This window comes from Aphidius gifuensis, linkage group LG3 (assembly GCF_014905175.1).
Source record: "Aphidius gifuensis isolate YNYX2018 linkage group LG3, ASM1490517v1, whole genome shotgun sequence".
Lineage (NCBI taxonomy): Eukaryota > Metazoa > Arthropoda > Insecta > Hymenoptera > Braconidae > Aphidius > Aphidius gifuensis.
The window spans coordinates 22,915,019-22,938,141 of NC_057790.1; the positions used below are offsets into that span (position 1 = coordinate 22,915,019).

General features: G+C 26.8%; 1 protein-coding gene and 1 long non-coding RNA gene across 9 annotated transcripts in view; one reads left to right on the plus strand and one right to left on the minus strand.

Moving 5' to 3' along the window:
• LOC122852995 overlaps positions 1-23,123 on the plus strand; it is a 126,933-nt gene that overhangs the window by 31,855 nt on the left and 71,955 nt on the right. Inside the window, exons 3-4 of the long non-coding RNA XR_006373880.1 lie at positions 1,234-1,304; positions 14,030-14,081. This is a non-coding gene — a long non-coding RNA (uncharacterized LOC122852995). The remainder of the gene's footprint in view (positions 1-1,233; positions 1,305-14,029; positions 14,082-23,123) is intronic.
• Positions 1-23,123, minus strand: part of LOC122852965 (nucleolysin TIAR-like) — a 201,718-nt gene that overhangs the window by 25,662 nt on the left and 152,933 nt on the right. For all 8 annotated transcript variants that reach the window (XM_044153123.1, XM_044153121.1, XM_044153119.1 and 5 more), the window contains one exon: positions 12,420-12,507. In XM_044153123.1, the coding sequence (XP_044009058.1) occupies positions 12,420-12,507 (88 nt within the window). The remainder of the gene's footprint in view (positions 1-12,419; positions 12,508-23,123) is intronic.

Genomic DNA, 23,123 nt, shown 5'->3' on the forward strand with positions numbered 1-23,123 from the left:
GAAAAATTAAGTAGCGCTCAGCTTTGAAAAATAATGTAATTGTAAAAAAAAAAAATTCATAAAAAATATATGTCATTGTTAAAGTAATGGTGATGAAATGTCATATATATTTTCATTAACGACAAAGACCACAGTGACAAATAAAAAGTAAAATTTTAAAAAATGACGTAGATAAATTCGCTGAAAAATTGGAAAATAATAAAATTTCATTATTTGGCAGTTGTAATTTAATATATTTTGACTAAATAATATACAAGTGTTTACTATAGATTGAAAAAATATTTTGAAAAATCGTTTAAGTACATTGTGGTAGAGGATTGAAAGCATGATGCTTGAGTTTCGTATTTGGCTTGAGGCGTATAAAGTCAGTCGACACTTTGGACAAACCACAGATTCTGATATGGCACATTCAAGTTTATAGGGTTTATATTATATACACCCAAGCAAAAGCATCAAAACCACTTGGAATTTTAGTTTTCTTGGCAAGAATCAAGAGTCTCTTGATACATAATATATATAAGATTGTTTTCAATTTACTAAACAACAAACAACATAGTTTATTACGAAATTAAAGTTTGTTTAAAATTTATTAAATTCAAAATATATACATACATACTTTATGAATGAAAAAAAAAAATAAAAAACGGTCAAAAATAAAATTTTATTTACAAATACGTAATTTTCTACAAATTAGAAAGCACTCTAAGATTACATTCTAATTCTCATACATGATTCATCAGTTACTTTCTTGCCTTAACTTGCTGTTCACGTACATGTTCTCTGGCGCGCGACTAAGTCATGCTGACGACTTGCTATTCGTAAATTATGCCTTCGATTCCGTACTTTTAGACTCGATTGAAATAGTTTTAGTTGGTAAATTTCATTCCGGATCACGTATAGACGTATTTTCATCTCAATTCTCACTCACTGCACTCACACGATTTACATTGCTTAAATTGCATATGAACATCAATAACAATTTATAACTATGAAAATGAAAAATAATATCATAATATATATAATAAGTTAACATGAGAGTTGTAAAGTAAAATGAAAGCTTTAAAAACAAATTAATATTTTGAAAAAATTTAAGACTTAAGATAAATATAAAATTCAAAGTTTAATTGATTTTCCAAGATTTTAATCTGCTTGGTTTTCTCTTAGCATAAAAATATTTATACTTTTTTATGAATTTTAATTATAAAAGTTTTTTTTTTCAAATTATTTTTGCAGATGATATGAGCCGTAATAGGACAGGTGATGAAATCAATCGAAAATTCTCATCATTGGCTGTAGCAGCAAGGGTGAGTTTAGCAATTTTTTTTATCATTTTCAAAAAACTAAAATCTTTTGTATTTTTTGTTAAATTTTTAAGTTATTTTAACTTGTGTTTAGTTAATTAATTTTTTTCTGTTCATTTTATCTCTTGTTTTTTTTTTTTTTTTTTAACAAAAAACTTGATAGCTTTAATTTTTTAGTATAAAGAGTTAATAATTTATATTGAAAATCTACTGTGTATCCAAAAAGTGAGCAGCGAGCAGCATCGCCATTCAATTTAATGCATTATTTTATTAGAAATCTATAAAACTATCGAGATTACGTGGGAAAAAGTTTATGACCAATGCACCAACCACATTGTTCGACCTTACTCACTATGTCAAAGCGCCACCTCTATATGATACCCTCAAGCTACTTTCACATTATTATATTCTTGAATTTCACATATTTTATCCTACTACTTTGTTCATTCTTTGTACCACCCGTTCTTGTAATAATTTTCATATCCCATTATCTTAAGTCTAAAGTCACACGATAATATGAAAATACTTAAAAAAAAAAAATAATTCATATTATTTTTGAACACACCAGTTGGATACAATTGTTGTTCCTTTTAAAGTTTTCATTGGTAAATGAATAATTTCAACCAGTGCATGCAAGTGTCGCTGTATTTTTTTTTTTTCAACTATTATTTTTATAATTATTTAATTAAGTTAGCAACAATTATTTAAACAATATTTTAGTAAATATTAACATAGCTAGTTATTTTGATATTCAAATGTAAGTTTAAATTAATTTTCAGGGTTAATCAAAATTTATTGTTTAGTGTATACTAAAAATAGTGAATAATAATATCAAAAGTTTGATGATAGTAATATTATTTATTCACTGATGAACTAATTAATTGATGATAATTCCTGTGACAGTAATTAATGCAAAGTAAATTATTGTTGTCGCATTAGAAATTAATAAATTTAAATTTAAAAAAATAGAGACGATAACTCAAATGATTTTTTGGATTACCGAGAAATTTTAATATTTAAATTATACGTCAGTTTTTTGTTTTTTTATTTCCGGTGCATTTACGAAATGCTGTAATTTTTTTTTTTTTCAAATTTTTTATTGAAGCATGTTATACTTGATGCAGAAAAGACAATCAAATTTTAACTTTTTTGTTGGTTTTTGATATAACTGAGTTTGTACTATTAAAAAAAAAAAAACATTCCAATGTTATACTGCAAGGTAGTATTTGATGTTTTAATGTTTTCACGAAGTTTTTCGAGATATGAATAATTGAGTAATGTCAATAAAATTTTTCATTATTTTTCATAATATAAAAGTTTATATAAAAAACAATTTAATGTTATGTTTAAAGAACATTTTTTATGTATTTTTTTAATATTTAGATTATTAAAAAAAATATGATTGAATATACAAAAAATATAATACAGTATTTTTGTAGATAAAGTAAATTTAAATAAAACAAAATTTATCATAAAATTTTATCACTTATAGTAGCAATGCAATCAAATATCAAATATTTGTTTTGCCATTTGGAAAATCCGGATAAAAAGGTCAGTCTAATAATTTCAAACACACCAGCGTCCCATAAATCATTTTGACCAACTCAAATTGATTGAAAACTGGCTACTATGAAATTACGTATACACAACTGTACCAAGACTATTGAAAATATATATATATATTTAATACATAAAGTATTTCATATTGAAATGCTAATATTATTTATATATGCACACTTGTTTAGTCGCTTCACTGGTCTTTGTTCCTATTTCATGCATCAAAATTATACATTACGTATGTTAAAACAATTGAAACAAATTTATATAATACCCCTTTTTTTTTTTTTCTTATCTCAGAAAATTATCAGCACTAAATCTTACATGCATGAATAATTTTCTTGAAACTCTAGTAGTAAAAAAAGCAAAAAAAAAAAATATTATAAAAAATTTATTTTCCAATAACAGTTTTCGAAGGAAAAAAAAATTAAATTAATTATAAAATAAAAATAAAAAAATAAGATATCTGTCTGTGTAATTTACAGGATAATTTTATTTTAATAAAATTTAATTTTTTAAATCATAATATTACAGAATTTTCATTCATGAGAGTGATTTTTTAAAAAATTATTTTCATTAAAAACGACTGAATCATATCGCTGTATATAAATATAAAAAAAAGATATTTGCAAATACACATATTTACATAAAAAATATGTGGTAATTAAAATAAAATTTTGTCACCTAAAAAGGTGTCTCATACTTAAAACGCGGTTATTCATTTTTTCCATCATGTTTCCTCATTAAAAATAATCAATGCACACTTGAGCATAAAAATTTACATTTAACTATCAGTATCTTCGTCAAGAAGATACGTGAGAATTCAGTGACAACATTCAATATACAATAATAATAATTATTATAATACAAAAAAGAAATGAAAAAAAAAAAAGACAAGATTAAAAAAAGTAAAAAGAAAAAAAGTAAAATTCATAGACTAAAGTAAAACAAAAATGAAAAAACTAGTGGTATGCCCCTACTCGGAGTAATATTCGTAAAAGTTTGGCAAACTTTCCAATGTACCAAAAAGTCTTGAACATACCTACCCCAGTACGTCCTTGATGCTTTCGACGATTCATTTCATGTATATGTATGTACAGCTCAATGTACTACGAGCACATTCTTATTCTTTGTACTCTTCCTTTCTATTATCTTTGTTACATTTTTTTTTTCTTTTTTCTTTCTCCAGCACATGAGCATTTTCAGTGCATTATTTTATGTATACTGGTAAATATATAGATGCAAGTTTTCCAAGAAAATAAAAAATAAAAAAAAAAACAAATAAAAGAATAAAAAAATGATAAGACGACTATGCTACTGAGTGAGAAAGTCAGTGTTTTAACGTTGTTCTTTGTGTAGTCGTGACCATGCCCGGATATATATATATACATGTATATGGGCTTGTGTAACTTTTAAGACACACAATGTATAAATTGACTTTTATTTCAGGCTAGTATCAACAGGTATTGACTGATTCTTTTGATATAACTATATGTACTATACTGTTAAAGTGTATCAAAGACTTTATATATTGCATGTCTTGTGGTTTGGCTTCTTGCCATTTATGTCAATATTTATTAAATGCTTAGACCCTGGTTCATTAATTCGTCTTTTCACTGGTAAATTAACAATTTGATATAGGATAAAAGAATTTTAAATTTACCTTTTATATATATTTAAATTTAATATATACTGTGCATATAAATATGCAAAATACATATTGTTGTTGCTTTTTGTGTGTGGTGTATTTTTTTTTTTTTTTTTTTTCCTCTTTATGTTTTGCTTCTTTACTAAGTTGTATTTATTATTTTTTTTATCTACATTTATATATAAAACATAAATGTGTTTCACAAGTATTTGAATGCGTAAATATATATCAACAATTATCACTGACCAAATTTTGTATACAACACATTGGTGGTAACGACACCAAAGAACAAGTTGTACCATTATTCAGCTTTTGTATGTATACGATAAGAGAAATCATGAATGTTTTAGACAGACATTGTTTAGGTTTTGCTGGACTTTGTTTTCTCTTATTTGTACACATAATCACCAATGTGGTTTGAACAACCTATACTTTGTAAAAGCGACAGTCAGTACAAACACGTAAATGTATTCAGAAGCATACGTAAATGAGATTCTGAACTTTTAGCACAAACAATAATATATTATTAGGAGTTTCAGCCTTTATCGTATATGTATAATATCTAAGAGGTCACTTGACTAAATTCAATTGTTTTTCATCAACTACTTATAACTTAATCTACATTAAAATTCAGTTTTTTACAAATTATTTTACGTTAATTTATTATCATTTTAATTAAACAATATTTAATTGCATGATTAAAAAAAATATCTACTGATGATACACACATGTATTTAACTAATTTTATTGGTAATCGTGTATTCACGCTTTGGGCTTTTTATATTGCCATATATACATACACACTCAATAGTCGGAATTGGTATACACTCTCTTTCTATTTCATACCTGCAGGCTGATGTTTTTTCTATTTTTCATTTATTTTTTAAAATATATAATATTCTTTTTAATGAGCTGCAATGGAATTGTTCAAATGCCCTTGGCGATATTTTATATTTTAAATGAGTCTCGTTGATAAAGCATGAATATATACAACACATGGTTAAAATGTTAAAAGTATAATCAATTTGTACACTAATGCAATGCCATTTAATTTCCTTTGAAATTGTTTTTCCCAAACGAGAATATTATTATTAAATTTTTTTAAATACAAATTTCAAAGCTTTTTATACATGAATCTACTATTCTTCATTAGCTTTTTTCACAAATTATTGTTCGATTATAATAAATGATTTTTTTTTAATATATAATAATGATAATTACTAGATAAAAAATACAGCTAATATCACGTTCATGTATAATTTAATCAGATTAAACATAAAATAGTTGATGATTTATTAATTTTTGTTGTCCAATTTCTCATGATATACACGTATTTTTTTTATAGTGCATTAATATTCTTTGTTTATTCAAAAAAAAAAAAATAAATAAAATGTGATAAAATTTTTTTTTATATTTTTTGTTGCACACTTAGTATACTACTGTATAGAATAGACATCATTCTCATGGGTATAATTTTGTCTAGATTTTAAAGTTAGATAAAATGTACAGCAAAGTTCATATATTACACTGAAGTGGTAAATATATAGTTGTAGTTGTACATATATACATGTGTATGGATGATCAATGGCATATGCCAGAAGCAAGGCGATCTTGGAATGCATGGTAAACATAATCAGTATGTACAAAGCATTAATACCCTCTTAATTTATTGTAAATGTGTATATATACTAATATTATGACAGGCTAAAATACTGTAATCTGATATTAAGCATCCATAGCCGTTGATCATTTGAAAACACAATATATATAGCTAGATGGTAACAAGAAACTCTGTAAATTTCAAGTTGCGTCTATAATTTACTGGTCTCTAACTAATGTACCAAAGCTTGGCTGATTAGTCAGAGAATCAAGTTGAATTGTTGTCTAATACTATTAAAATATATTGTTTTGAAATATAGATTTATAAAATATATATATATGTATATAAAGTTTATCATGATAGAAACTATTGCGTGACGTTTCATAGATGTGTGTATATATATAAAATATTATACATGCTACATCATAACTTCTCTGGTATACGTGTTATGTCAGTTTGGAACTGGATTTGAAATTTCAGTTTCACGAATCCCTCGGTGGCAAAAGTTCTCAGTAAAAGCACACACAGAGAGTACATCAGAGTACATCTCTGACGGGAAATTGAACATGCATATATATTTTACATGTATGTATTTTAGATAATTAATATATTTAATGTATAAATAAATAAATACATGTAATAATTTATAACGAGAAATGGTTTAACACGTGGCAGAATTTTAATGTTAAATATTTTAAATGGACTCCGCTGTACAGCTTGAAAATTTTACTACTGAAAACAAGTAGTACGAGTCAATCTTTGTCATACATACACAAGTGTGTTGTCATATATGTATAACAAATTCAGAAGTTATCTTGTTTGTATTGTCGATCTCAATGCATTAAAAATTCACGCATGAACATATAAATAAATTTAGTAAATTACTCAAGGCAATGCAAAAAAGCAAGTAAATTGTTCTCTTATTGACTTGAATAATTAATTTTTTAATCCAAGTAGAAAAAAAAAAATGAGTGACCCAAAGCTCACTTTATAGCACACGGGTCATTGGTCTACCCCGAATTCTTTTATTCTAGTTTACTGTACAGCTCTTGGTTTGTTTCCCCGGGGGAGGTAAAAGCTCCCCGGAAATCACGAGGCCAAACTGGCCTCAAATAAATCCTTCGCCACAGGCAAACTTTTTCATTCCTCGCGCGATTTGGACGATGTGCCTGCCAGGCACTCTTTCTTTTCTAAATTTATACATATATATTTTTTTTTCTATTATTTCACTCTGATTTTATTTCTTTATCTCATTTTTTTTTTTTTTTTTCTATTTGTACATATATAATGTATATATATGCCAGACACTACCCTGTCTTACACAGTTGTGGCAGGATGTATGTGAAAAGAGACGGGATGTCCGGGACTAAATTCGCGTGTTTCCGATAGTCTGATGAATTGGAGGCACACCAGTAAAGCATGTATAATCGTTTGGATAGTTAGATACTATTGAATTGAGGCCGTAGTTTGTTCATTTTCAAATACTCTATATGTATTTAGTCTACAAATATAAATGTATGGAAGCTATGCAGCTGACTACATTGTTAAAATCCACAAATGTATCTTCTCTTGTTTTTCAACCAATATCAATAGAATTACAACCATTTACACACTAAATTTAATTAGTTAATATATTTATACATACACTGTGAGCTTTATTACCGTTTACATAGAAATAATTATTTAAAGAAATATATTGGAAAAATATAGATATATTATGCAAATATTGACTCTATAAATATTTTTAAATAAAAAAAAGAAAAGCCAGTGATGATAAGTTTCAGTATTTAGTCTTCAACAGATATATCATATTATTTACAAAATAGTTTGAATCTTTTAATCTGGTGTTCAAATACTCTACGATATAATAATCAAATACGGCAAATCATCTGTTGTATTCTTTTGCCCCTTTTTTTTGTTTTATTTTTTTGTTTATTTTTAAATAAAAAAAAAAACAATATACAAGGGAGAAGGATAGCAAAAAAAGAGGTACAGTGAAAAAAAAAAAAGTGTATGAGAGTAGAGAGGATATGCCAGGCAATAAATATACAGAGATTAGATCGGCAAGTCAGCATTTTCGAAAGCCAATAATTCGCGTGAAATATCGACGATCCTGGTTGGACACGTATACTAGCATCAGTATAGAAATCATGGAAAATAAGAGAAAAAAACTGTAGAGGAAAACGATGATGGGTATATCAGAGTTTTTTTTTTTTTGTTGGTACAGGGACGAGAGAAAGGGGTAAATATAGAAGGGTTGAAGCAGAGGAAAATTTTGTTAACCTGGCGTATACTTTCCAATAGCCTGTCACTGTCGATGGCAATAAACCTTGATAATACCGAATAATGGGACTCTTTTGATAAAAGCAAGTTTATTTTTTTTTTTTTTTAAATTTTTTTCTATATTTTTCCTAGACTTTGCGTCTCTAGGGCTCGACCATTTGTCGTAAAACATTAAATTTGATCGTCTTCAAGAACAAATAAAAAACACGAAAAAATAAAAAAACTTTTAAATAACAAAAAAGTGTAAAAGACAATCGTGAAAGAATTGATGTTTTGATTGAAGTTTCATCGGCCAAAAGAAATTCAACATTTTACGATAAAAAAAACTAAAAAGAATAAAAAACGTATGAAAAAGTGCCAAAAATAAAAAACAATAAAAAAAATACGAGATGAACAAAATAATAAAAAGTAAAAAAAGATATGTGTTGGATCCATTTGATACCCAGAGTAAGCATCTCGGTCGTATCGTAAAAGATTCTAGCTGCACGTGAGATTGTGTTCTTGCCGAGTCGCTGGCACATCAAAAAGTGGACGCACGTGTTTGTTCAATCCCATTACAACTGAGCCCTGAAAATGTGCTCCTCTAGTTATAGTTAAGTCCATTGGTTGAAGAAATGAAAGAAAAAAAAAAAAAATTCTTTAGGGACTATAAAGTACACAGTAACATGACCGGATTGACGCGTACTACTTTTACTCATTACCTACTTTTTTCTTTGATATTCCATATCCTTTGAAAAAAAGTTGTAAAAAAAAAAGCAAAACATTTTTTATCAATCGTTTTTTTTTTTGTCGGTGAATTTATTATTATTTTCATAACTCTATATAAAGCCAGTATTGATAAGTCAATGTTTTTTATTCTTTATTATATAACGTGTATGCATATTGTTGAGTAGAGACGTGGTTTCGTAGCTATATATAGTCGAGCTAGTTTACACTTGGTTAGCTTTATTCGTCAGCGTCGAGCAATATAGAGGAATATATAAAAAAAAAAAAAAAAAAGGGTGTTCTTTATTGAAGCTTCGCGATACGACGAAAATGTAGGGTCGTCACTCTAGTTACACTAACCGAAAAGACATGATGATCGTTGAACCCAAAGCCATGTCACCAACCACGTATTCCATCTTCTTTTTTACTAGATTTTTTTCTATTTTATTTTTTATTTTCTTTTTTTTCTTTTCCCACAAGTCAATTTTTCTTCCCTTTCCATGACAATTTTTTTTAAAAACACTTTTATACTATTTCAACATTTTTTTGTTATCCTGTTTTATATCATTTCTTCTTTTTTTTTTTTTTTTTTTTTTTCTATTTTTTGTTCGTTATTGTGTTGCTAATTGTGTAAAATAAAAAAACAATAAACAAATAAAAGAATTTTAAAAATAAAAAACAATGAACGAACAATAGAAAATCAAAATCACAATACCTATACTAACGCCTACTTGAAAGCTTGACACTTGGAATTTTTACACGTTGAGTTAAAAAATTGCCTTGTGTAATATACAGTAGAATTTTCTCACAATACTTTATATATATAAAAATATATAACACTTGTGCTTTCATGCCATCCAGCCGATACTCACGCTTGAAAAAGTCAACTACAAGTAATTGACACGTGAAATTGTTCCCTAAGAAAACCTTTGAGCAGTATAAGTATATCAAAAGAGTTAAATAAGAGAAAAAAGAAATAATCGAAACTCAAAGTTGCTCAGTATCCTGTAAATTTTCTTTCATTTTCATTTGGTATTTTATTTTTTAATTATATATGTAACTGATGTTTTTTTTTTCCTTCTTTTTATTATTATACTATTTTAATAATGGATATATAATTTGAATATCAACAATGAATAGCCATGATTGTCAGTTATGAATAAACTGCAATTGCATATGACTGAAAATGAAAATGATGACTTTATTCAATAGAACAAGAAATGATTTTTCATTTTGAAGATATTTATACATACCATTCAACTAGAGAGCAATCAACTACTCACTTAGGTACTTCATGGTATGCAGCATATGCTTGTGAATGTACTCAAAGGAATAGTAGACCAGTAACCACTGTGCACCACTATATATCTATGATATCAGCACAAACCGGCTAGACCATTCAATATTCGTTGCTCATGTATATCATGTATATGGTCAAGTTTAAGATGAATCTACAGAAATTTAATCCCTAAAATAATATTAACCATTGACAATGAAAATAGGGCACAAAAAAAATTTTTTTGAATTAAAAATTGATGAAATATTCAAATTTTTATAAAAAAAAAAAAAAGCAGAAATGCTCAACTGCCATACGGTTTTGCTTGGCATTTATTTTACTAAGTTCATCTTTGAGTGGTGCACCTAGTTTTCTTTTGGTACTTCCGTAGCTGAGTAAAATGGTTGTGTGTATGATGGGGGTTATATTGTGACCTTTGTCTAGCTCCAGTAAGAAGCCAGGAAGCTGACGACCGGAAGGTAAGGAAGGCACATATCATTGTGCCGTCGAGTGGCTTGAATATTTTAGTTGGACAGCAAGAAAACCCTGGCGTTGGTACGCTTATACATTCTTATATATACTCAAGGGGACGACCAAACAAGACAGCCAGATAGATAGACAGCAAAAGAATATAAGAAAAAAATAAAATAAATAATAATAATAAAAAGAGTGATAACCGTGCAAGACTATTATGTATATAAAATACTAGAAAGATAAAAAGATAAAAAAAAAAAAAAATAAGAAAAAGCTTTTATAAAACTTTATACAGTCCGGTAGACTTGAATTTTCTTGTGTCGTTATGAAGTTTTGTCAGTCTTTGTAATATACTTATGTTTGTATATATTTTTGACGGACAGAATCAAGTATATTTGCTGAATAACAGGTGACAGACAAGTCTAGTTTATAAATAAATATGTGAAATAAGTGTGAAAATACAAATTAGGCAAAAAAAAATGTATGGACAATATTTGTGAATTAAGAATTTATGTGTATGATAACGTGAATGAATTGATGCTTTGATCGAAGTTTCATCTGTTGGAGAAAATTCAACGACAACGATAAACGAGCCAGACGGGACACATAGATATATAGCGTTAAGCTGATATGTGTATATGTATACAGGTTTTAAGCGGTCATAACTATGTCACTGCTTCATTGGAGCGAATTCTCTTGGGCTATTTGTTGCCATGGGGCATGTATATATAAAGAGGTTGAGTAGAAAATTGGAAGGGGTTTAGTTTACGGGGTCAGTTTGTCGAGAAGTATAGGTGGTTTACTATATAGTTGTCTTAGTTCGTATCAACTAAACTAGCGGCTTGCCTAGGGGCTAAGATTTAATCCCTGACAACATCTCGGGATCTTTGGTGTAAGGGGTTAGGTTTCCGTTCGACGAACACTCCTTCAAGTCAACCTTACATTGTATATATGTATACATATATATTTCCAATCCTCTTACATGTAAAAAGCTAATTTGATATGAAAATCTATCAGAGATAATTAAACCTGTCGATATAGTTTGTCAACTGTGTTTGATTTTGTCAAAGACATTATATTGATTGATAGAAATAAAAAAAAAAAAAATAATAAATTTAATAATAAATATAGCACAAGTACCGGTAATGTTCATGGCGTCATGACTAAATTATTATATTTGAATATTACAAACGAATGAGCGGTACTTTCATTTCCGCCTTGCTCTTCATCCATCCGCAAAACTTTTATATAAAAAATATGAAGATCTTGAGGAAAAAGTTACGGTCGTTTGCAAACTAATCGAGTACTCGCTTTTCCGTGAAGCATCGAAACTTTCAGTCACTATCAAGTTTTTTTTTTTTTCTTATTTTTTTTTCGCGTGTTTTACAATCTTTACAAGTATGAAGGTAATCGAAGTAGTTTTATTTGCTCAAAACCTTAGTAAACCATCTATATTATTAATATTTACTTAATCAATAACTGATTATTGAAAATTTCTACCTGAAAGTTTTCTATATACAAAATTATTTTAAGAAATATATATAAGTAAATTTAAATAATCATTTGAAGACTTACGAGATTTCTCCATAAGGTGTAAAAGCTTCTCTTAAAGTTTGTGTCTCAATTTCTGGACTCAGATCTCCAACGAATATGTGGTAGTGTTCTGTAATTAATAAAATTAAATAAAATATATTAATATTTTTTAAAAACTTATTATTAATATTATTTTTGAGTATATATATTTATAGAAAAAAATGTTCAAATATTGTATATAAAGTATTTGACACTTTTTTATATTGTTCATTTCCATGACAATACAAAAACCCTTCATCTTAAGTTTTAACATTTTTTATTTATTTTTTTTATTTTTTTGTCCAAGAGATCCCATATTTCCGGTGTTCTTCAAATGATTTATTTCAACGTATAATTTAAAGCGTGCTCTTATATCCACCTCTATCCATCTGCATCGATTTTCATAAGAATACCACACCCCCATCGAGGGTGATTTTCTCTTATCACGTTCGTGCAATTGTTCATTTTTTTATAAATTGCTAACAATTTTTTTTCCTCCTTTTTCGTTATTATTATTTTTTTTTTATTTATTTTTTTTTTATTTAAAGTCACGATCAATTGAGATAGATTTGATTGTCTGTTTTACTTGATATTATCTATACACTTGTGTATAGTGAATTCCATTTATTAGCTTTACCTTTGTGAGTGGTTAGTGAAAATGTAGAAGTTTGTTTGGTTAAAACAAGTCAAATCTATGAGGTTTCCAACGATTATAATTATTTTGATGGTATGTGTTTGGATGGTTACTAGAGATTTCAGTGAATGCACACACAGCTGTCCATTTTCAGCTACAAATTACTTGAACCCTTTTGTGTGCTTTCTACAGCTTAAATCTCAAGTAAGTACATTGTATGTATTTCATCAATAATGTATAAAAAGTCTAAGCATAGTAAATTAATTCAAATATATCTCAATTGTGTTTGTATCAATCAATGCATTTTTATTTTATATTAAAAAAGACCACTACTTGAATTAATCACTGATCATTCTATAAAATTAAACGAATTTGTGAGAGATTTTTTGCATTGGTTTGTAAAAAAAGAAAAAAAAATATTTAAATATATTTTTATAAATCGTGAAACGCTCGATGGGTGGAGACAGAAAGTAGAGCTATGAGATTCACAAGGCTTGGGGGTAATGGCAAAGTTACGGGGGTATATGGTTGAGTACCGGGTTCAAATTTATTTCACGATTGTGGGTATGCCATTGTTGGAATGGCTCAACGAGAAAAAAAAAAAAAAATAAAAATGGCCAATCCCACCTTGCTTTATTCTACATATAAAATACACACATACATGTACAAAAATAATTGTTGAAAAGATTTGTATGTATGTAAATAACACTTTAAACTGGATGCAATAAAAATTTTAGTGAATTTTTTTTTGTTTTTAAAATTTTTCAAATTGTTATTTGTTTTTAAAATGCATTTATAGACTTGTGATAAGTAGATTAATAATATTTATTTATAGCGTAACTGAAAATTCAAACTTTTTCACATATAGTTTATTGCTACTATTACTTGGTTAAATTTTATTTTTTTTTCCTATAAATATATACGTATTTTATTATGTGAAGGTTTTAATTTTTTTTTTTTTTAAATTATATTGTTGCAGATGGGATGAATTTAAATGAGACAAGGAGACGACATAATCAGTTGGAGTGAAGGTGAGTTTATCTGGTTTTTTTTTTTGTCAATTATATTTTGATTTTTAGATGACCAAATATTTTTATATCGTTTGAAGTATTTTCTGTTAAATTTTCAAATTATCTGAACTTGCATTTGTGGTTATTTTTTTTTTCGTTATAAAAAATTCCGTCATCTCTTTTTTGATTTGAGTCAAAATGCATTTGCTTGTTGATTTGAGCTCGATTTTCGACCGAGATTAAAAGTCAAAAGTCAACACAAATTTCCACTTGTTAAAAGTAAACAAATTTTCCAATTAGAAGTCTTCAAACGTCCAATCGTCAATTTTAATTATATTTCAAAATAGAACTTCAATGAAACCAAAATGAAAATAAATAAAATATACAATTATAAATATACATAACTATTAAATTATAAAATACATATATACAGAACATTTTTAAATATGCGATTATTAATGTTTATTTATTTTATTTTTGCTGTGATAAACATTGGTGTATGGTATATATGAATAGACATCAATGGAAGTGGTGACAGTCTTGTTTGACAAAAATGCATATTATATACTGTTGTGTATACACATATGTGAACATATATAATAATAATAGCGACACGTCGATACTACTGAACTCGTAAATCATTGTGATTTAGAGGACATCCTCAATAACCGACATATTGCTTGCTGCCAAGTCCGAATTGTTCATGAATTTGTGTGTATTGCTGTGTTACATTACGTGGCAATGCTCGTATATACAAATCAAAACAAAAATTTTATCGACAAGCTCTAGAAAAAAGAGCTTTTTTTTTTTTCATCTTATAACATTTTTTTTTTTCCTCCTTTCTAAAGTAATAAAATTTTAAAACTTTAATATGAAATTTTAATATGAAAATGAATCGTAAATATTTATTTAAAATAATAATAATTAATCATATAAATTTTTATCAATATATTCAAATTGCAAATTATGCAATAAAATAATTTCTCTTATCATTAAACAAACAATGATAATATTTAATGTGAATTACAAGTAAGAATCTATGCAATAAATTTGTAAAATTGGTTTAATCAAATCAATGTGTTTGCATATGTTAACATGTGCATGTATTTGTAATTGTAGATATACATTAACGCATGTATGTATGGGTGATGTGGACTCTTGCCGTATCAGTCGTGTATCCATCAGTGTATGTGGTGGCGCTATGCCAAATTGATGCTGTTTGCCATCACCCATAAGCCTCAATCTACCCACCTATATATAAATTCATATACACACACACGAGTTACATTCAAATATTCAGGTCTTTGTGTAGGTTTTTATATGTATATATATATAATGCGTGTGCAATACTAAGCCTATATCGCATTATGGATCTTCTCATATATAACACACAAACACTGCGATTTCCATCAAGCCTAGAATCGTTAAATCTTTGACAACCTAAACTATGCTTGACATTACTAATATTTTAATCTATGTTAATTCTTTAAAAACAAATTATTTTGATTTTTTTTTTTTTTTAAATTTCATTTTACAATAGATATGCAAAATATTACGTATATTGAAAAAAATGAATAAATGGCTTTTTATTTTTAAAGAGACGTTATTTATAAAAAATATATTTTCATATGGGCTGAGATATCAGACACTCATTCATCATGATTTTACAATAGAAGGGGAAAATTTTATTCTATGAATATTTTTATACTGCTTGGTATATGAATCTGTATATTATTATATTGATTTTTTAATATTTTTTTTTCAATATAAAATGTATTTATCAATATATTTTCTATTTTAGAAAAGGTTATATTATTTTCACAGTGATTAATTGATGATTATGTGAATATTTTTATTGTCAAAAAAAGCATCAGAAAATAAGAATGAAAATAACAAAAAAAAGTAGATTAAATTTTTTATCATTCAGTAAGTTTTCTGAGAGATCACTTTTAATTTTTCAAGTGATTAATAATTTTTTGATAAAGAAATGGATACTTTTTTTTTTTATACTTTTATCATTTGTATGTAGAGTGGAATTAAAGCAATGAAAAATTATTGTTCTACATTTTTTGGTTTATTATCTACTCAACTAAAGCTCTTTATATAAATTTAAATATTTTAAATTAATTATTTCTTGAGTAAAATTGATTTCCAGCCATCGTCATTAAATATTTCAAGAATTATAAAAAAGACTAAAAAAACAATGAATTAAAAATAGCTGATAAATTATTTTTAAACTGATGAACCATTGTTTCACCAAAATTCATAAATTTTTTACATTTTTATTCATAAAAAAATAACTAAAAATAAGTTTACATCTTTACATAATTTTAATGTATTTTAAAAATAATTCGTCAATCATTTCAATATCTTTTAAAATATTAAATTATTAATCCACTAAAAATATTTTATATTAATTTTTTATTCAAAGTATATACTGTAAAATTATAATTATAATTTTTTTATTATATACCTCTATATAAAGTATACATAGATAAAATGAATAAAACTTTTTTTACTCGATGTAATTACGGATAAAAGTTGTGATATAAAAAGGTTGTATATTTAGGGAAAGGACATTAAATGACATTTTATTGTGATTGGGTGAGATTGCTCCACATTTATTGATCAGTAGATACAAGTATTGTCAAACTTATATCATTGATAGTCAATGAGCGTAAAGGTTGATGAATACATCTTTCAATTCTTGCTTCTGAGAACTTTATCCCCATATATACTTTAGTTTGATTTTTTTTTAAACCAAGTTCAATTAAACTCAACTCATCAACAACTGCATTATTTGTCCAAGCCAATACTTGTCATTATATCAAATAAAAATAAGAATGTCAAAAGAAATAGTTGAAGTAAAAAATTTAAAAAAATAAAAATGTCATCATGAAGATACTTATTCGTATATTAACTCTTGGTTTTATATATATTCAATTGATTAAATAGCTTTACAGACCAACAGAGTTGTAATTAATTACCAAAGTAATTATCTGATGATTTAGAAAGCAAGAGAGGCTTCTCGCGTGTAAAGCACTGAAATTCAAACGAATTACTATTATCCGTTTGAATCCGAAAACTAACCGCCAGACTTGCTTGCTGTGTGAATTGTTGGCGACGCCAAGGCGTGACCGGTAGTGGTAGCGTGGTTTGGGGATTGTGAAATGAATTTTGGCTCAACCTTGTGAGTCCAAGTAAACCGTTTCGCAGTTAGTAAAGCTTCTATTCTCTTTCTCTCTCTCTATTTTACTTCTCCACACGTTTTATACACCAAATGTCGACGTATAACTTTACTCAACTGTGATAGTTTGAATCTCACACCTTTTGTAGGTAAATATGTATATAAACCTACATATATGTACAACTTCAAGTACATAAAGATAGTCTCATACAAAAGATGCCGATTCATTTTATTTTTTATTTTTATATGTATAAAATACTTTGTTCTTTGTGCTTGCTACAATCTCAGCTATTTTTTTTTATTTTTTCTTTCTTCCTTTTTTTTTTTTTATTCAGCTATCCAGTGGGGCTCGTTATCGTTTGTGTCTCAGGTGAGTTTAATCTATCTTTATATATATAAACGTAAAAAGCTTGTGACTTATCATTAGTACGATCAAAAGAAATGTCTAAAAGTTCAAAAAATGTTATTTAACTATCAATTTTTTATATCATAGATTTTCTATGATATAATTGCAATAGTTATTAATATTTATATTCATGTATGTATATTTTTTTTTTGAGAGTAAATAATGCACACTTTGTGTAGATTTTAGAATGGATGTTTGTCTGAATTTTATAAAAGTGGAAATAAATACATTTACATTGAAATTATATAGTTGAAATACATATATTATATGAAATGTAAAATCGGCATGAGGGAATTTGAGAAAAAAGTAAAATCACGAGGGTATGTAGAGAGAAGGTTTGATGTTCACGATATATAGTGGTTCGTTTGTGGAAAAAAGTTTAGTTTGAAAGGCAAATCGTGGCGCGTGCTAGCGCACAGATTTTACATAGACATATGTATATCAAACATATGTGTATATAAAGTACATGTATAAAACATTAAAAAAGAAAAAAAAAAAAAAAACAGAGGAAAGACTGTTTTTATTTTGTAACGTTTCAATGGATTCTATAGAGTATATCGTAGACCTGTTTGGTCTCTCTTCCGGTTAGGTGGCGTTATTCTCGCTTGTACTCAACTATATTTTCTTTCTCATTCACTCACTGGCAATATCAACATTATGAACGAAATACTGTAGGCAAGCTCGTTGAACGACTGCCCGTTCATTCGCATACTTCATTCGTGCGTATAACAGAGTTGCACTGCCGTTCACTTTCCGCCTGCGTTTTAAATTGATGGATTTTCCCTGGGTAAAGAGAAAAAAAAAAGCTCGGTAAAATATACTACTGAAATAAAATAAAGAATAAAAAAATAATAATAAAACAAATCAGAATAAAAAAAGAAAAATAGATTAAAAGATTGAGTGCATATAAACCAATATATGGAAATAATAATAAAACTTTAAAATAATCAATTGATGATAAAAATAAAATTGAAACGAAAAATTTAATTATGTACATATATAGAGTCTTTTTTTTTTTTGGACAATAAATCGGCTTGTATATAATCACAGTACTTAGGTATAATTTTCTAACTTATATACCGAGTTCAAGCTAAACTTAAATAAATAATTTTGGTATAAAAAATTTTTCATATGGACACGTCATATATCGGAAATTAAGGGGTAAACTTGAGTCTTTTATTCTATAATACAGTGCAAGTCTGGGTTGGATAGTCAACTATCGACGTGCTCTCTTGGAGGTTAATAATGGAATTATGAATCACGTCGCGAGTTAACTTAATACGATTACCGGATAAAACGGTGAGTTTAAGCATGCTTCGTTGAATTTTCTCAAGTACATACACACACACACACACACACACATATACACTATCTTAGATTTATGAATACATGTATATACTATGTACGTTTCTAAACATTCTCATGTTTAATATTACAATTATACCATGAAAAACGATTCATTACAATTTTACTGAGATTCTCTTTTATTTAATCATTCAAATTTTGAGTCAAATATTAAATACATAAATATCATAATTATTCAAGTTATATTTTTAATTATTTTTTTTTTTTTTTTCATATAAATGTCTATGCAGACATAATGTACATACAAAATTTTAAGTCTACATTTATTGAACATTAAATTATATCATTTAAAATATATGGCTAATGTCAGTAAAATTTTACGACTTATTTCTTCAATAAAATAAAAAATATCAATTATAAAATTTAATCACGTAAATTTTAAAATAATCAAATTTACTTTTAGAATACAAATATTATTATTTTGCTTATGAAATTTTCTATTTCATAGACAATGTTTAATTTTGAATTTGATATGAAAAGCTAATACTGTTGGTTGCTTTTAGATAAACATTTCTGAAGTATATATTCAAGAAATTATCTAGTTAAAGTTACTATCAAGTGACAAATCCCATTCTCATGAAAATGTATGCACAAAATATATGCACAATAATAATAGTAATAATTATAATAATTAATAGAAATTCTAATAATTTCAGACAAAATTATATTTAAGAATAATTTTTTTTATCTATAGGTAAATATAATTTACAAATTGAGATATGTATCCATAATTATGTATATATATATGAGTTTGTAAAATATAATATTAGTAGAAATATAATGTATAAACGGAAATTTCTATTTCTCTTAGTTTTGAAAGCGTATCCTGTTAAAACCCTAGTATATATGTATGTCTATGTATATACTTGGTTATATACATGTGCACTTTAAGTATGTCATATCTCAAATCTCTACTACCACTAAGCCATTTAGATATATCATAATGTATACATATATATACATTGGTACATTTACACTGTTGTTATTCTCTTAAACTATTGCAACACTCAATACAATAGTCTAGTCTGGAGTCTCATCATAGAAAATCATCTCTCACCACGGATATCCCCCAAAGTTGTTGATATATACATATACAATGTACTGTCCATGATTCCCTATACCAATTCTATTTATTACACTTGCCAAGCCACAGTGTACAAAGCTTTGATTTTCTGTGTCAATGCACTACAGACGATTATCCATCCACAGTTAATCTACATATAATTCGATAAATAATAACTACACATCACTTTGCTCACACTGATGAAAATGATAATAATCATGATGATGATGATGATGATGATAATGGTGATGCTAGTTGTCACTCCCTTGTATTTTTAACATTCAAATTTTTGCCTTTTTATTTTTTTCAATTTTTTATTTTTTCATTTCAACGTAGTTATTTAAATTATATATATTTTATACGTATTTATTCATGCGAAATCACATCAAGTAAAATAAAATCATTCTCAATTGACCTTATTATTATTATTATTATTATTATTTTTCTTATTCAACTCGGGGACTAGGATAGAGACACGATCAAGTTGACTTGTGTTTACTTCAGCTTGAAATGACTTTTTACATCTCATTTTAAAATATTCTTCAGCTCACTAGAATATTTTATTTTTTTAATTTTTTGTATATACACAAGGCTAAAAATATAATAAAAAAAGAAAAAAGATTTTTAGATCAGATGTAATTACAGAATCTGTATGAGATTTAATTTTTTTTTTTTTTCAAATAATGCTAAATTCTTTTTCTTTTTTTTTAAATTTATAAAAGCTAAAAAATCCCTGATGATAATCTAATTAGGATAAAAGATAAAAATAAATTGAAAGTATGTAGGAAAGAAAAAAAAAAAAAAAAGAAATTGGTGATTAGGAAAGGATTTGTATGTGAGTGAAGGAAAAAGTAAAAGAGTTATTGCGAGGGGTAAAGGGTAATCCGCACACCTATAGGTGATAATACCTTTCGTGTGCGCACAGAGAAACGTCTGCTGAGTAAGACGGAACGTCTGGCTGTTTCTCGTCGGCATCAGCCGTTACAATCCGTAAGAAATCACCTCACTATGGGTAACGATCTTCTCTGCTCACCCGTGAATCGTTCAAAGATATCTTCCGAGTAGCTACACTAGTTTTTATATATATATAGATAAAAAAAAAGAGATTTAAACGACAAAGTACAACAAAGTACACATTTAGCTTTTCGAGCAGTAAAAATTTCTTAATTACATATAGATATATATATATCTATATATGTATAATAAAAAAAATAAAAATTAAAATAACAAAAGTTTCAAACCAAACAAAATAAAAATAAATTGAAAATACAATAAAAAAAAATTTAATGGAAATAAAAAAAAATAAACATAAACTGGCAATGCCAAAAAAATAAATAAATATATATATATGTATAGATGCAACTCATGTGCACACAATAAATATCAAAGCACAAATTCAACCCGTTCTATCGCAAGTACAAGCGATTGTCCTGATCCTTTTTTTTTTTGCTCCACAAACTGTACTAAACGGACATTTAAATTCAACGACACGTCGCAACGACCGTGCTGTATTTTTTATTTTTTTTTCTTACGAAATTTCTTTTTCTTTTGAATCCTCATTTTTTGTGTTTCTAGATTGCGATATTTTTACAAAATAAATATTGTATAATAATATAAATACAGCAGCTATTAAAAGTTATACTGATTTAAAAAAATTTAGTAATCACAATTAAATTGAATTTTAAAAATCTATTTACTTGTTAAGAAAAAAAAAAAAAAGAGGAGTGTAATTTCAGATATAGTTTAATATTTGAAGAGTGTTACTTTACGTATATTTGTGTAGTACACAAGTAAACATATGTATATGTATTTTAACAACTATATACATAATACATATTCGAAGACAGTAGAACGACGATGTACATGTATACTTATGTTGAAATTTTCGATGCGGAAATGGTCGCCATTTCCTGGTGACGCGAAGACGCTACCTCTATATATTACAACTCTGTCTTTCTATTTCCCCTTTTATTCACACATTCATGTATACTCTCTGTGTATTTTCAACAGACTTATGTATTCCTTCATATGTGTCTGTACAAGAAAATTCACTGAGGCAAAGCATCATATTTTTCTGTATTACAGCTGTATAAATATACACCTATATACTCGGAATATTTTAAAATTATATCGCATCACTATTTGATATAGAATAAAAGATGACAGTTAAAGAAATAGAAAGATGCGTTTAAAAAAAAAAAAAAAAAACATTATTACCCTTTTTAGACTAGAAAAATGAATATAAAAAAAAAAAAAAACAAACGAATATTTTATATATGAAAAATATTATTATGGTGTAAAAGGTTTCTATTTTATGCATGAATAAAAAAAAAAAACATTCAAAGTATTGGTGTGACGTTAAACCAGGTAAAAGGTTATATTCATTAATTTATCCATATAATCGAAAATTGTTGAGCTTTAATTTTCCAAATATTACTTTGGCTATTGCATACTCGTTTCATTATAAACTGTCTAAATATTAATAACATTTTAAACTCAGCTGTGCAGTATTTATCAGAGAGAGAGAAAAGCAGAAAAAAAAACTGTGAACGTTTCAGGCTCTCAATATACTATTAAATATATAAATAATATACTATATAATATGGTTATACATAGAAAGCAACTATTTGACCTAACAAAAATAAATGCAATAAATATATGCAAACGAATCGTTTGTACTAGTATCAACTTTTGCGTATGAACAAGTGTCTGTGTGTGTATGTTGGGGGTCGTTTGAGTTTTGTCTATGCGTGCAAATATATATATGTATATTATATACGATGGCTTAATGGTCGATCGAATAGCATGGTCTGTTCTATTGCGGATATGTCACTGGATTGGTTTAAATATATATATGTGTATGAACAAATGCGTTTGCATATGTGTATAGAGAAAAAGCAACGACAAGAGGATATAGAGTTTCGAGAAAATAGAAATGCAGCTGAACCAAAATTAACTTGCGCGAGTAACAAAGCCACAATTGAAATATTAATTAGTTGAAAATTAGTTAAATATATATGTATATGTATATGGGTCATGCCT